General features: G+C 33.8%; 1 protein-coding gene across 2 annotated transcripts in view; it reads right to left on the bottom strand.

The window, feature by feature from the left end:
- PIK3R4 (phosphoinositide-3-kinase regulatory subunit 4) overlaps positions 1–14,201 on the bottom strand; it is an 85,351-nt gene that overhangs the window by 61,717 nt on the left and 9,433 nt on the right. For both annotated transcript variants that reach the window (XM_054247176.2, XM_017965868.4), the window contains exons 3-7: positions 13,395–13,528; positions 11,125–11,707; positions 7,907–8,041; positions 6,220–6,441; positions 916–1,089 (exon numbers count right to left, since the gene is read on the bottom strand). In XM_054247176.2, the coding sequence (XP_054103151.1) occupies positions 916–1,089; positions 6,220–6,441; positions 7,907–8,041; positions 11,125–11,707; positions 13,395–13,528 (1,248 nt within the window). The remainder of the gene's footprint in view (positions 1–915; positions 1,090–6,219; positions 6,442–7,906; positions 8,042–11,124; positions 11,708–13,394; positions 13,529–14,201) is intronic.

Below are 14,201 nucleotides of genomic sequence, written 5' to 3'. Positions count from 1 at the left end.
TGGAGCAAAAGAGAAAAAAAAAATGACCTTGGCTAAACAAGAGGTTAAAAAAAAAGAGGAAAAAAATTTTTTAAAAAAGAAAAGAATATGGAGAAAAGGGAACTGTGGGAATATAAATTTGTACAACCATTATGAAAAACAGTATGGCAATTCCTCAAAAAATTAAAAGTAAGACTAGGTGTGGTGGCTCATGCCTGTAACCCCAGCACTTCGGGAGGTCAAGGGAAAAGAATCACTTGAGTCCAGAGTTTGAGACCATATTGGGTGACTTAGCAAGACCCATGTTCCACAAAAGAGAATTTAAAAACTAGCCAGAGCCAGGCACAGTGGCTCACACCTGTAATCCTAGCACTTTAGGAGGCCAAGGCAGTTGGAGGTCAGGAGATCAAGACTAGCCTGGCCAACATGGTGAAACCTCATCTCCACTAAAAATATATATAAAAAAAAATTAGCCAGGCATGGTGGTGGGTGCCTGTAATTCCAGCTATTCGGAAGGCTGAGGTAGGAGAATGGCCTGAACCCGAGAGGCAGAAGTTGCAGTAAGCCAAGATTGCACCACTGTACTTCAGCCTGGGTGACAAGAGTGAGACTCTGTCTCAAAAAACAAACAACAACAAAAACCCAAAGTCTTGCTTCTCGTTAAAGGTAACACAGACTTAACAGATGAAAACAAAGGAGTACTTCCCACTGGGGCTGGAGGAGCCAATGAGTCAGCTTGTCTGTCTCTCACATTCATATAAGCATGCACACATGCACATACATACATGCACACCCACCAATCAATACTAGGAACCCCAATCAATCAACAGTAGGAACAATGAAGTTGCAATTCTCACTCTACATTACCTAGAAATTTTTTAAGGTTCTTCACACATTCTAATCTTCTCATTCTAATTTTGAGAAACAGGAACTTACCAATATCACTGGCAAATTCGTAAACATGGGGTTTTTGCAGCAATCCTAACTGGCACATACAAGTAAGGGCATAAAGAGCTTTCACAATAACAAATTCCTCAGCATCACTAAGGCCTTGTTGCAGCAGGGGCTTAAGAATTGAGGAGCTTTGCCAGCCAACATAGGCAGCAACACCTGGAAATGAAAAGCAACATTATGTGATTATTCAATACCTAAAAGTACGTATATTAGTAAGTAAAGCAATAAAATTAAGCAAAAGCTAAACATATTGATCAATTACCTAGGAAAGAACACTGGACTTCCTACCCAGCAATGATAAAGTTAAAAAGACCCACAGCAAAGCAAACCATGAAGAAATTCTCGGATACCACAGAGATGCTAAGACTCTAAAAACTTACAAAAATAAAAACACAGGTCTCCTAAAAAGGAAGAATCAGACTGGAATTACATAAACTTCAGCAACAATGGAGGTTAGAAGACAAGCCACAGGTGAGCAAGGCATTCAAAGTTATGAAAAGAATTCTATATTCAGTCAAACTACCAATTAAATAAAAAAAATAAATAAGTCATTTCAAAATATGTAAGGACTATTAAAGGTCTGCCTCCCATGCAACCCTGTCTAGGAAAGTTTCAACCTAAGAATTCAAGGGCAAAAAAAAGCTGGCAAAGACCCAGAAATAAGTCAGCCCAGATTAGAATTAAAAACTAATAAATATCAAGAAATATCATCAAGAAGAAAATGGAATAGATTCCAAGCAACAAATAAAATTAATAAGAAACAAACTAGCTATTATAGATATGATGACAATATATTACTTTTCTTTCTAAAAGGAAAACAAAGAAATCTAAAATTCCAGAACAAAAATTATTCAAGAAAATCATAGTCCAAATATAAAATTAAAGTAATGTATTTAGTAACTAAAAGAGGAAGTGAAGTAGAATCCACTGACTTTGCTATAAACATACTCAACTGGTGAGGGGGGCAGTCACTGAACTGAGATTGTGATGAAGTAAATATAATTACAGAATACTACTTGGCTCCACAGTTAATAAAATTTACACATTCATAATCATGTACATTTTGTTTTGAAGCTTCATAATCATTCTATACATAAAATACTTTATATGATTATAGAACAGAATATATTATTACCTATAACAATAAAATTGTTGAGAGTTCTCCATTCCCAACTAAACAAACAGTAAGAAGAGAAACAGGTTCAAGAGAAACAAAAGGGGCACTAATATTGTAGTGCAAATCAGAGGTCAAGCAATACAAAACAGACTTAATTACTCAACGTTATTAAAACAACAAGCTAAAAACTAAAGCACTGAAAATAGTAGTCAACATCTCAAAAACTGAGAAGAGAAGAAAGATCAAGGCATGTTATAAGTTAAATCTTCACCTGGCATAGAAAAAAATTCAAGAGATAAAAGTCCAAAGTTGTTATTCTGAACATAGTAACATGAAAATAGTATTTACTTAAAAAAATATATTATCTACTGGTATGGTAATAATCACCTAAAAACACTATAAAACAAAAGCACAAAGCTGAGTAGTTGCCTCTGGAAATTTCAACTATTCTTTTTCATACATTTTACATTTTGATTAAATTTCATATGATTTCTAAAAGCCTATTTCCTTTATGATTAAAAAAAGTCATAATTGTTTGATAAAAGGAAAAATACTATCTAAAATTCCAGTAGATTATATTTAGGAACCTTACAAACTGAAAGTACAATGAGCTAAAATAGCTACAAATATTTTGAAAATAAAGAATGACATCTGGAAACTTACCCTATCAGATAAAGTTGATTAAAAATATGTAATATTGTAAACTGAATATGGCTATGAATACGAGTACAAGAATAGAAAAATCAATGGGCTAGACTAGATACCCAGGAACCTGACCTTAACAGACAGAGGCATGCAACAGATGATAAAAGAGTTTCAGCTGGGCATGGTGGCTTATGCCTGTAATCCCAACACTCTGGGAGGCTGAGGCAGGCAGATCATGAGGTCAGGAGTTCAAGACCAGCCTGGCCAATATGGTGAAACCCTGTCTCTACTAAAAATACAAAAATTAGCTGGTCATGGTGGTGTGCACCTATAATCCCAGCTACTAGAGAAGTTAAGGCAGAAAAATGGCTTGAACCCAGGAGGCGGAGGTTGCAGCAAGCCAAGATGGCGCCACTGTCCTGCAGCCTACGGGACAGAGCAAGACTCCGTTTTAAAAAAAAAAAAAAAAAACAGAACAGTTTCACAAACCAGTAAGAAAAAAAACAAAAACGCTTAATAAATTATGTTGAGAAAATTGGTTACATATCTGAAAAGAAAAAGAAAATTTAGATTTCACCTTACACCACAGACCATAAATAAACATCCATTAAACAGTTAAGTGTGAAAAATAAAGCATGAAAAAGAAGGCAAGCACACAACAGATTATAAATCTAATTCTGAAATGGAAAAGATTTTATATACAAAAGTTAAAAAAAAATCACAAAGCAAAAAGATCAAAGAAACTGACAAGAAAAATGGTCTACAAAAAAGATTTAAAAATCAAGTTAAAGAACGGAGAAATGTGCACTTAAAATGGATTTAAAAAATTAATGTTCTTAATGTGTATATAAAGGCTCGCAAAGAACAAGAAAAGAATATCAGGATAAAATAAGCCAAAATTACGAATTTAAAAATTCATAGTATTAGAAATATGAATAATCAACATGAGAAAGTTTTTCAACTTGATAGCTAAATTAAGAACTATATAGCAAAACAAGTTATCATTTTACCCTTCCAACAGGCAAAGATTAAGTAAAGCCTATTTCACACTGAATGGGTATGCAGCATTAATGGAGATGGGAATGCAAAACGATATAATCTTTTTGAATAGCTTATAAATGTGTCATGAATTTTAAAAATAAATTCACATTCTTTAACCGAGTAATTAAAATTGTTTAGGAAAATAAGCAGAAACAACTACTTACATACATACCTTATACCAAATACATAAATTATCTATATATGACAGAAAAAAATGAAAATATCCAAAAGAAGGGTTAAATAAATTTTGACAAAACTATACAATGGAATAATAAATTATGGTTTCAAATAAATTTTTAATGACATGAGAAAATGCTTAAAGTATATTATTAGAAAAAAGTTTTAAGAAATAATAAAATAAAATTAGGAAGTAATATATGTATAGCACTTATGCCAGGCACTATTACATATATTAATTCATTCTATCCCCCAACAACAAGTAAGACAGGCACTATTATTATCTCCGTTTTACAGATAGGTAAACTAAAGCATAAAAAAATTGATTTTCCAAGAACCACAACTAGTGATAAAACAAACACTTAAGCCCAACAGTTTAGCTTCACAATGCCTGCTTTTAACCATCAGCATATGACAAAAAGGGATAAATGGAATGGAAAAAGAAGAGGATGAGCTACGGGAAAAAACATCAAAGCTTTAACAGAGATTGTACATGGGTTGTAGGATTAAAGGTCATTTATTTTCTTCTTGGTTTCCGTATTTTCCCAATTTTTCAAAGTTTAATTTCCAAAAGTAATATAAGCATGTATTGCTTTTATTAATAAAAAATTGTTTTTAAATTAAAAAAGAACTAATATATGTTTCAACGAACACAGGAATTGACCAATAGGGGAAGTTTTAAGAACCAACTTTTCCCAAGAAAAGAAATAAAAATAATATTTGAAAGAAGACGAAAACAAGGAAGACAAAAAAGACGTAAGAATCGAAGAATACTATATTCAGGGACAGAGTTAGATGAAGTCCCAGATGGAAGACTAAGATGCAGCTATAAACTAATGCAAAAATAAAAAACAAAAGATGTCTGAAGAAAACAAGTACAGTAATTTCCAATAATAATAAAGCAAGAAAAACAGGGAATTTGAAAGTTTTTCAAAGTAGAAAGTACCGTTTCCTGCAAAACATATGATAGCATTTGCAGAAATATCAATCCTGTTGCCTTGTAAGTTTCTTGCATTTTATTTAAAAAAAAAAAAAAAAAAAATCAAACAGCAAACCTTGTAACAGTTACTTTCCTATATTATTGGGAACCAAAACTTAAAGCCTTACAGCTTCCTGCTGTCTCACGAGAAAGTTTGGGTACCAGCCAAGCTTTCCAATGTGCAGAATAGTCTTTAAACCTTTTGGGTTAACAGATAAACTGTTACAACCAGGTGGGAAATTATATAATAAAGGATAGTGGATAATCATAATATGAATTTAGCATATAATATTTCATAATTGGCTATATCTTAAACTGAAAAGATCAGTACCTTCAGGGAAAAGAGGGTCAGTTATTATTCAAAAGAGAAAAATACTAAATCCTGTATCACACATGACTTAATTCATGCAAAATATTGTCCACTTCATTTACTTCTAATTCTGAAACTAAATGTAATAGAAGTTATACACATAAAAGACAAGATGCCTGACTTTAGATAAATCTAAAAATCAAGAATTGTAAAATCAAAGAACAGCAAAAAAATGCTGCTTAAATTTTCACAAATTTGAAGTTTACACAAAGCCTTTAACTTAATTCTTTCCAACTAGATTTTCAACTATATTTTAACTGCTATTTTCTGATTCATGTTCACTTTTATTAACATGTTTATAAACACATATGATTTCTATTAGTTACCTTTACACAAAAGCAATCATACTTTAAGAGGATTTACGAATTTGCGTGTCCGAGACGGGTGGATCACGAGGTCAAGATACCGAGACCATCCTGGTCAACATGGTGAAACCCCGTCTCTACTAAAGATACAAAAAAAAAATTAGCTGGGCATGGTGGTGCGTGCCTATAAGCCCAGCTACTCAGGAGGTTGAGGCAGGAGAATTGCCTGAACTCAGGAGGCGGAGGTTGCAGTGAGCCAAGATTGCGCCATTGCACTCCAGCCTGGGTAACAAGAGCAAAACTCCGTCTCAAAAAAAAAAAAAAAAAAAAAAAAAGAAGACTTACAACCTACTTAGGTCACTTTAACTTATTTCATGGTACTTTTCCAGGTCATTATTCTGTTAAAATATAATTTTTTAATGACCACACGGTATTCTTTCATATGGATGTACCACAGGTTGATTTACCAACTCTTTATTTTACCAAGCTAAAACACTTACATCATCCAAAAGCAGCATGAAGACAGAAATAGTAGAAATTCATTTCATTATTAATGAAATTTCGTAGTATCATCTATCTTTCAGATTGCATGGAAGTCTTTGAAAGGATAATTAAAAATCTTAAATGATGAATTTAAAAGCAAAAAACATACCAACTATACTATCAAAAAATGCTCCACGTAGATGCCAATCATTCTTATCATTTAGGAAAGTAATCATGTGGGACAACAAAACATCATTGGCTTTCTGACGTCCAAAGAATACACATAGCCGTGTTATTCCATTTTCCATTAAGGTTTGTTTTACAATATTTTCAGGGTCACTTAGCAAAGTAACAACTTTCTGCTGGACCATTTCATGTAAGGCTTGAAGCTCTAAAAAAAAAAGAAAGAAAAGAAAAAAGAAATATTTAAGATAAATTTTTCCCCCAAACAGATAGTCCCAGTTTTTCTTACTCATCAAAAGATTGATCACAGAAGCCACCAAAGTCTATAATCACAATTTTTTTCCATTATTCAAAGCTCTGAAATATAAAGTGAAGTATATCGAATATCCGAACAAGCAGATGCCACAAGCATCTATCTCACTAATTAAATAGCTTCATTTATAAGCTCAGGGAGAAAATTATACAGAAGCACCAGAAAGGAAATCACACTGCCCCAATAAGGTCCAAGTTAATCAAGGTCTTGAAAATACTAGATAGGATAAGGATATAATGTGATGGTACTGAGCAATCCTTGTAGAAACTGTTTTGAAAGGTCAGTTTATTTTAGCAAGCCAGGAAATACACTGCAAGTTCTGTCAAGGCTCTACTTGATCTGCACACTGTTTCCTTCTCTGGCCTAATCTCTTCCTCACCCTCACTTTTTCTTACTTATTTACTTAGTTGCCTGTCTTCCCTTTACGAAAACTTAAGTTCAAGAGCAGGGATCATTTCTATCTTATTCACCACTATGCTCTAGTGCTTAGGGTAGGCTCCTAATTTGCCTGATGCAGAGCTAATCTTTAACAATTATCTGTGAATACACAGAAGACAGGGCCACTCTTGGTCCAACTATTGTTAAGGAAAAAGGTCTGACATGCAAGACTATGTGCTCACTTTAAGAAAAACTTTAGATTATCTCCTAAAAAATAAAAAAAAGGATGGATGTCCTGATATATCCTCCTATAACTTCAAAATTATTCCACTGTAATTCAACTCTAGATAATACATGTTGTCTAAAAGTAACAGCCATTGTAGTTGTTTATAGCACAACATTCTAAACACTAGATTTCTCTCGTTTTTCACAACTAGAATCACCCTGGAGAAATTTACATCTATTACTTTACTTGTAAATCTTTTACTCAACAAATATTAACTAAAAACCTGTAAAGAGTCGTATTATGCAAAGAAACCTAAGACAGGGACTTTGACTTCAATAAGTTTAAAATAATCACATCTGTTCTTTTATGGTTTTGAAATGTAAATCACAAATAGTATGAAATAAAAACAATTTGTGGCTGAGGATATTCAGAATATACTCACATAAAAAGAAAAAGTTTAGTTTCTTTAGCTATGATGTTTCTAATCTTTTCTTCTTTTTGACAATTATGTGATTCAGCTGGCTTTACTGTTCACACAAATCAGTTCTGGCTAACAAACAATTGGGTTTAGTATCCAGGGTGACAAGCTGATTATTTTCCAGCAAGGTAACCGTATATGAGGATAGAAAGAATAATGAGACACCAGTGACTCTTCCTATCTAATATATACATGAAAACTACAAATGATAGTTTTACAAGTTAGCATCACCAATTCATTCTAAATAATAGGAAATCTAGAAGAGAAAATTATACAACCTGTGTCATAATTTCCATTTGGATGTGTAACTTCATCTATTTCTTCATTATTGGGGTCATTTTCCATATTAAGATTTTTTAACTGTACTAATTCCAGAAATCTCAGAGCTGTTTCTGCCAGCAGAGCTATGTTTTCTATAAAATAAAAAGAAAATTTATAATTACAATCTTAACTCTCTGTAAAACTTATAACTTTTGCTCCATCTTTATACATATAAATAATAATCATAAGCCTATGGGAAAAGCAGAACTTATCAATTTAGCATTTAACCTAATCAGATTTTAGTAACCCAGCTCATAATCTACAACTATCTCCAAACTGCCAGTTTTATTAATGAAACACAGCTTAAAAAATAATCATAATAATACAAAAATAACCTAACACCCAAATCTACAGAGGCCTAATTCTCCGCAGAGACTTACCATTTAAACAATATCTTGAAAAGTGAGAGATATTTATTAGACTAACAAAGAAATATCCCCATTAAAATAACAGATCAAGTTAAGCTTTGGGATCAGACAGCTCTGGGTTCAAACCTCAATCTTCCACTTATTAACTTGGCTATTTAAGCAAGCTGAGACAGTTTCTTCGCACATAAATGAAGAGTCCCAACTGCCTCAAAGAGAAACCACTGTTAGACTGCTTTACAAGTGATACTCAAGTTCCTAGTGAACCAAAGTGGCAGACTATCATTTATACAATTGTCTTTATCTTCTCCTTTCTCTTTCTGATGACCTACAAAGACTGATCCTCCTCACTGCTCACTGCAAAGTAACTTTTAATTTCTGCTGTCACATTTACTGTCAATTGTATCTGCTCTTCACTTACACTTTCTTCTCCCTTCCACTTTTACTTATTCTTGTGTCTATGTCCTACCTTGCCTCCTACTTTACATACGTGTTTCTTAACATATGACCATAACCAGCCAAAGGCAGTATTCTTTTCCTTCTTAGCAGTGAATAGCATTGAACATAAAGCTTAACTAACTTAAACTTAAAATAACCTTATTTTTTCCTTGCTTTCCAACATCTCTGAAATCTAAATGAAATTTCCAGCAGCTGAAATCTTTGAGTCCGTCAAATACAATTATTCCCTTCATTCTGGGGTCCCACTCCCCACCCCTGCCAGGTTCAACAATGCTCTGAATAGAATAAAAATTAACTTCTAAGTAAGCAAGATGTTAATACCTTATAATGCCTGCTCACCCTAAAGATGGAAAAATTCTGGGCCATATCTGGATAATATGCCAAAATTCTAGATGAATATTCCCACTTTAATGAGCAAATCTTTATTAGGAAAAGTCTCTTACTTTCCTGGGCACCTCTAAAGTCTGAGCACATCTATACTTATTTCCCCATTTAAGTCCATAAGCACACTTGGAAGTTCACTTTACACAAATCTGTACCAGCATTTATGATATTTAAAAAATACTCTAAAGAAAAACATGTTTAACCTTTTAAAATTACTGACACATGTATTTTAGTTATATTTAACCATACATGGTCAAATAGACTGGCTCTATTTAAAAAGACTGCAAATTAGCCAGGCTAATTTGGTACACAACTATAGTCCCAGCTGTTTGCCAGTTGCATTGGGAGGATGGCTTCAGCCTAGAAAGCCAAGGCTGCAGTGAGCTATGATCTCCCCACTGCATTCCAGCCTGGGCAATCACATATTGGGCCATGAATAAATGACAATGCAAGGTGCTGGCACTGACCCTAGGTTATCACAGACTCTCACCACAAAGACCCAGAAAACCAAAGAAAAGTAGGAATGCTTCAAAACCAATCTAGAGCAGGAGCTCTGAGAAATGAGAATTAGACCACATACATTTGGGTCATGTTATTTAGTCTATCCTAACCCCAATTTCCTCACCTGTAAAAGGAAGGTAATAAAACATCTAACACTCAAGGTTGTTGCAGCTAACCTTTGCAACAACCTAGAGAAGATTTTTCAATCTACAGTAGCTATTTTCCTTTGCTACCTATTAGTAATTGAGTCAATATGCTAATACAGCACCTCATCAGAACATGACCTGTTTAGCACAATTGAAAACAGATTTAAGATACACTGCACCAAAAAGGAGGACAGTAAAATTCTGGTAAAGAAGATGGAGCTTGTTTTTAAAACTGATAAACTTTTATTTTACTTGTGATTTTATCTGGTTCAATTATTTATATTTGCCAAATGAGTTACAACTATTCATTGTTATAAATGATAAACTTTGATGTGTCTTAGAGAAATTCTGGATTTCTAGGCCTGAAGTTCATACCTATAGAGTTATAAAAACCATAAATAGTAGACAGAGGTAAACATAAATAAAAATCTATGTATGAGAAAAAAAAAAACCACCTAGCTATCACCAATCACTTTGTGGATGTGCCTAGAGATAAGCCCAGAGTCCAAAGACCATTTCTCACAAGTTTCATTAAAATAATGATAAGCAAATTGTAAAATCAATGAACTAAGCAAGTTTCTTTAAAAAAAAAAAATGACAATATCATCATCACACACGTACTATTTACAAAGACTTCAAAACAGAATCCCTGATTTCTATCAGATTATATTACAGAAACATTTTACATAAATGTTTCAGTGGTATTTCTCATGCAGATACAAGCTTTCAGAATTAATTTGGGAAGCTAGAAACATGAATCTGTATCACCTGATTTTGAGTGAGAATTACAAGCAAAACAGGTAGGTGTGTATGGTGCACCCACCTCATCACAAAGATGTCATAAATCCTCAACAGTACAGTAACTGGAAAACCGTAAACTTCAGTAAGTTAGTATGCTAGGTTCTTTCAACATCAAATCATCCAGCAAAATTAATCTTTTTCAACAGCAATAAACTGTTATATCCCAAAACTGACAGTTAAATAACCATATTGTCAGAGAAACTTCATAAAGGCCTAAAGACACTAGGTCAGAAACACACACTTGTAAACATTAGTCTTATTCCAAGTTGAACACAATATTCCTAGGAAAACCACAAAATGCCATCACTTGATAATTCTGATCATTTCAAAAGTGAGAGAACACACTAATGTTGATTCCCAGGAAGATAGCAACTAGAAATATTATCAAAATGTACACAAATAGTTCCAAGAGCAAAGTTCATACTTGGAATTCTCAAACAAATCAGGAAAACAAGCAGTATTATAGTCATTAACTTAAAAAATATCTAAGTGGCTAATATTTGGACAATAAACTCTTACCAGCATAGGCTAGTCTAACGATAGTAGCATCATCTTGGGCCAAGTGAGCTATGCCTGGCAGAATATATTCCGGATAAATATTGATATCATTGCGAGGAACCTCTTTGACGAGAGCAAGAACTTTGGTCAATGTCCTCAAAGCTTCAGCTCTCACTCTAGGAACAGTGTCATTGCTAAAATGCAAAAGATATGGAGTAATACGATCCAAAAGGATTTCAACACTTAATCTTGGAGCCAAATGAAGAATAAGTTCCAAAGCAGCTAGTTTGGAATCACAGTATTTAAGCGTCTGTAAGCAGGATGTTATAACAGATACCAAGATAACCAGCCCATTTTCCTTAGGCTCTCCTTCAGCTTTTTCTGGCACATCATGTCCACAGAGGTTGTGAACAATATTGCCCAAATCCTTCCGTATAACCAGAATACGCTCATCTGCAGAAAGAAACGTTTCCTTGGCAAACTGGGCCATGTAGGGCTGAAGAAAAGTGTAAAATATTTCAGGAAAAGCATTGCCACGCTGCTGCTTTAAGTAATCTTCTGCCTCTAAACGTTTATCTGGCTCACGGTGAATCATCTGAGTTACCTGTACCAAAAGAAGAAAAGGAATTAAAATAGATTTGAGAACAGAAAAGTAAACCAGATGAAAGCTACATGGGCAATTTACATACGATTTAAAGGATCTTTCGGAACCTAAGTGATTTGTCACTCTATCATCCTAGAAAGCAGTAAGAAATTATACACAAATATATTACAGATGGCCCTGACACATAAAGAGGAGGTTATACCCTGGCTCAGTATTCCCCATTTATTAAAATAGGGACTAATATATTGCTGTCCACAACTCAAAGATTCTTAAAATTTTTTCTGAGTAGGAAACACCACTAAGAATCTGAGAAATGCAATGGATCTCTTCCAGCGAAAAATGTATACACATAATTTTTGCATGCAAAAACCCATACAATTCTTGAAGGAATCACATTTATATATCCCAGGTTATGGTTCAGAACCTTATTGCCACAAATCCAAAAAAATATGTGGTTTAAGTACAGCTCTAGGATCTAATCAATAAGGGAATCAGTGGTTTAAAGTTTTCAAATAGTGTCACAAAGATGTTAAATTCTGCAAACATTAGAAATGATATACCTAATCTGAATTTATCCTGTTTTCTAGTATCATAGGAAATAAATTTTTTTCAATGTACAGAACATACTTTAATCTCTCCTAGACACCCAAAGGGTATCAGTCATTATGCAAATAAATATCACAAAATATACTGAGTTGTTTGAACCTTCTGTTTATATTTTAAATAAGAGCCTAGTAGTGGACATGAGGGAATCAAATGTACTAAAAGAAAATGTTAACGAGAATTGTTTTCAGTTTGGACTAGGCCCTAAAGGTTAAACAAATTCATTTCTTTCACAGTTAAGAAAATGTATGCCCAAAGACATGAAGTTACATAGCCAAAGCAACATAAAAAGTATGCGCCATACCCAAAGTTAGAACACTACAACAACTCCTAATCCAGTGCACTGTTCAATAAATACAGCCTAAATTGGCTTCCACTGAAGCATCTTATTTTTTAATATTTGCCATATTTGAGGGAAATTAAAATGTATTATATATTTCCCTAATTAAATAATATTCTAAATACACAAATCTTTTCTATGACTCAGAGTCATCACCACAAGCATCAGTTACCCTATAACTGACTTAGAAAAGATACCCTCAAACAGTAATGTAGATATGTGGCTTAGGTGATCCCCACAGGATTCCTTACACCCATTCTGCTCTACTAATTTGTGCTTCTGTAGCTGCCTTTCCAGAAGTGCCCTCAACTTCATATATTAATACAAAACTATTTGCTTCTATATGCAATGGCCCCGTATGGCTATATTATTCAAGTTGACATTTCCTGTCCCCTTCATTTTAAATGTCTGTCTTCTGTATTTCTTACTAGCAAGCTCTATCCAGGATGACCTCTCCAAACCCTAGAAACCACCTTACCTCCTTTCAAATCGGTAAAATGGAGAGCTGAAGATTATAGTGGGAAGATAGATAGATTTTTTTTTAAGTCAAATGAGCTCCGTGCCTAAAAGGGAAAAAACAGTCTATTCTTTCCTAACAAAGTAACAACAGCAAGCTGTTTATATTAGCCTACAGTGTTTTACTCTTTTATTCCAAATTTACAACATTCCAGAAAAATGATTAAAGCATCAGTGGGAACAAAATCCTATTAAAAACTTTATGGCAAATATTTGTAGCATAGTTACCAATTCTCTGATGCTGCGATCTTCAATTTTGTTTAGCACTTGTTCAGGGAAAAAATGCCCATTTCTATAAGCCAAAAGTTGAGAGAGATCAAATAATGGGACACCTTCTGTAAAAAGCTCAGCTATCACACAACCTGAAAAATAACAGGTATAATTCCGTTAGAAAAGAGATGCAAAATATCATGCAATATAGATTGAGATCTCCGAGAGTTCATAAAATCCAAAATACAAAACTCCAAAGTAAATGAAATTAAAATTTTTAATACAACATACAACTACAACCAAGCTGACAGGGAAAATGTCTACTGCCCGAACACTGGTTTCTAAAGTATAAAGTCAAAAAGCCATATAATTTTCCTCCCTCTTAAAAAAATTAAATAATTTTCCAGTTCTATAATTTAAAATGAATGTATAGGCCAGACGCAGTGGCTCACACCTATAATCCCAGCACTTTAGGAGGCCAAGGCCAGCAGATCATCTGAGGTCAAGAGTTCGAGACCAGCCTGGTCACCATGATGAAACCCCCGTCTCTACCAAAAATACAAAAATTAGCAGGGCATAATGGCATACACCTGTGGTCCCAACTACTTGGGAGGCTGAGGCACAAGAATCACTTAAACCCAAGAGGTAGAGGTAGGTAGAGGTAGACGCTGCAGTGAGCTGAGATCATGCCCTTGCACTCCAGCCTGGGTGACAGAGTGAGAATCTGTTTCAAAAAAGTAAAATAAAAATAAAATGAATGTATTTTTGTAATATATACATTAACATATAGAGTGATAAAACAAGAAACTTTTACATATGGACTTA

Source organism: Callithrix jacchus, chromosome 17, assembly GCF_049354715.1.
Source record: "Callithrix jacchus isolate 240 chromosome 17, calJac240_pri, whole genome shotgun sequence".
Taxonomy (NCBI): Eukaryota; Metazoa; Chordata; class Mammalia; order Primates; family Cebidae; genus Callithrix; species Callithrix jacchus.
Note: the sequence above shows the minus strand (reverse complement) of the source record. Positions and strands in the feature narration are given on the sequence as shown.